We start from the raw sequence: 2,729 nt of genomic DNA, 5'->3' as shown, positions 1-2,729 counted from the left end.
AATTTGGGGCTGAAAATTTGACAGGAGGAGCAGCTCTGGATGGGGAAGCTTCTGTCAAAATTTCAGGTTGATCGGAGCAAGGGAAGGTGGTGAACCGGTGGTCGGTAGCGGCGGCGGTCTGGAATTTTCCGGCGGCCGGTTCGGAGACTTTCCGGCCGGTTCTAAGGGTGAGGCCGGCGGCGTTGGATCCGTGACGGAAAGAGCTTTCTGGGGATATAAAATTCCGGCGGAGGGCAGTCGGAATTTTGGTCGGAAATCGGGAAAACAAGGCTGCCCGATTTTAGGGTTTTGATTTTTAGGGTTTGAAAAAAAATGGTGGGCTATTGGCTCTAGGGTTAGAACAAAGTGCATGATAACGTGATGAAGAATAAAGTGTAGAGACAAAGAGATAGCAAGAGAGTCATCTTCTTATTCATTGATAGGAGCCCTTTATATAGGGAATTACACAATACCAATATGGTAAGGATATGAATACATAGATCTAGTCTAACTACATATCCTATTGGCATAAGGCCAAGGCACACATAGAGAATATCCTAAAACACTTGAAGCTATTCTAAAGTTCATCACCAAAGTTCAGTTTGATCCAAAATTACACATACATTTGTAAAAAAAAGAAAATTCTTCTATATACATGACGTGTCAAGACACTACTGTGCAATCTTAATCATGCATTCATATATTACATATCTAATTAAGTTATAGATCTTAATGATCCACATGATGTCGGGTATTTACATGCCGTAAACAAAAGATTTTCTCAAGTAAAACATGTAAATGTTCAATTCACATCGCATAAAGTTTTTACGGTTCACTAACATCTATAAATTAATTTGTCTGTGAAATGTTCTTAGTATTTTCAATTAGTGCGAATAATGTTCTTAACAAACCTCACCGGCAATATAAAGGGAATAGTGTTTGTTAATACCCAAATATGACTTTTAATCTAGCCAAAGTGACATCTCAAATAGATTTTAGAACGTTTACATTTCTAAAATTATCATCTTGTCCGATTGAATGACATTTTCGTCTAACCAATGGACTCGCATATCAACATTTTTCAACAACAAAAGAAACGACTTCCATTTGGCGACTTTGCTGATGAGATAGTAAAAAACACTCTTCACAGCAAAGAAAAGAAAAAGAAAAAGAGAAAAGAGAATGCTCTTCATAATTGATAAAATACAATATACAAATCAAGTAGGGCGAATATGTTTTTTGCTTGCTCACTCACTCACTGGGTAGGAAACTAGGAATATCTCTATAATTTTCACGTGCATGCATCTGATCTGCCTTATCTTTGTCGTTCAACTCACGACACAAATTACAGAAGAGCATGCATGTACATTGTACTGTATATTTTAATTTCGATTCTTCACTGTTTTCACGAATAATGATAATACACAATTACACAAACCAAACCCACGTAAATTACATATATCCTGGAATTTTGGAGCCAAACGTTTCACTATGTTATGATCATCAACAAGTACTCAACGGATTCCCGCAGAGACAATCGTTGTTGGTAAACGACGACGCGTCCATATGGTCGAAGGGATCACCCATCGGAATATTCCCGCACAGGTGGTTGTGGCTCAGGTCCAGGTGTCCGATATACTTCGCCGACGACAGCGTCCCAGGTATCTTCCCTTTCAGGTTGTTGTACGACAAATCCAGAACCATGAAGTACGAGTTTCCGTGAAACACGTCCGGGATGTTGCCCTCAATGCTGTTCCGGCTCAAGTTCAGGATGCCCAAACCGTGGTTGCTTAACAGGGTCGTAGGTAACTCGCCGGAAATAGCGTTTCCGTCGAGGTTGAGTGTCGACAGAACCCTCATGTTTCCGAGGCTGTCCGGTATCGAACCCGAGATGTGGTTCCGGGACAAGTCTAGGTCAGCTAGGCGAGGCATGTTTCCGATGGACTCCGGGATGGATCCGGTGAGCTGGTTCCCGCTCAGCAATGCTCGGCTCAACATCTTCATGTTTGAAAACCCGGCGGGAACTCCGCCGGTGAGTTTGTTGTTCCTGAGGTCCAGGTGCATTAGCCCGGCGAGGTTGACGATACTTGCCGGAATGTCGCCTGCGATCTGGTTGTCGGCGAGGTTGAGGACTCTGAGCATCTTCAGCTTGCCGATATCGGTAGGAATGACGCCGGAGAGTTTGTTTCCGGTAAGGTCGAGGACCCGGAGGGAAGAGAGGAAGGTGAGGCATTGGGGGATCTGGCCGGAGAGGCCCTTCCAGTCGGCGAGGACGAGGGTGGTGAGGCTGTCGAGGTTGCAAATCTCGGGGGCGATGGAGCCGGACATGAAGCCGGACTGGCCAGACTTGGAGAGAATGGGGTCCTCAGACTCGCCGCGGAGGTTAAGGTCGACGACGCGGCGAGTGGAAGGGTCGCAGCTGACGCCGTACCAGTTGACGCAGCAGTCGGTGCCGGACCATGTGTTGAAGAGGCCGAGGTTGGATTCGGTGAGGGAGGCCTTGACGGCTTCGAGGGCTGCCAGGTCTGTTGGTAAGCAGGAATCAACAGCAATGGCGCAGAGCAGAGTGATCACGACGGCGATCAACACCACCCTCATGGTTCAGAGATTAAATCTGAATGTGAGCTACGAGTGAGCTAGCTAGAGTGAAGAAGAAAAAAGAGAGCTAGAGAGAGAGAGAGAGAGAGAGAGAGAGAGAGAGAGAGACGTAATAACTTACGTATAGCATACTATTATACGTAAGTTATACG

General features: G+C 45.3%; 1 protein-coding gene across 1 annotated transcript; it reads right to left on the bottom strand.

Annotated features, from left to right (window-relative positions):
- Positions 1–1,150: 1,150 nt before the first annotated feature.
- Positions 1,151–2,685, bottom strand: LOC101290985 (DNA-damage-repair/toleration protein DRT100-like). Its single transcript, XM_004306469.1, has one exon. It carries the CDS (start codon positions 2,575–2,577, stop codon positions 1,483–1,485), a length of 1,095 nt encoding a protein of 364 aa, XP_004306517.1. The 5' UTR covers positions 2,578–2,685; the 3' UTR covers positions 1,151–1,482.
- Positions 2,686–2,729: the final 44 nt, after the last annotated feature.

Source organism: Fragaria vesca, linkage group LG7 (genome assembly GCF_000184155.1).
Source record: "Fragaria vesca subsp. vesca linkage group LG7, FraVesHawaii_1.0, whole genome shotgun sequence".
Taxonomy (NCBI): domain Eukaryota; kingdom Viridiplantae; phylum Streptophyta; class Magnoliopsida; order Rosales; family Rosaceae; genus Fragaria; species Fragaria vesca.
The sequence above is the reverse complement of the archived record's forward strand: the minus strand, read 5'-3'. Positions and strand labels throughout refer to the sequence as shown.

Bases quoted from the DNA above. Each gene is read 5' to 3' on its own strand.
- LOC101290985 (XM_004306469.1), bottom strand. From the start codon at position 2,577: ATGAGGGTGGTGTTGATCGCCGTCGTGATCACTCTGCTCTGCGCCATT.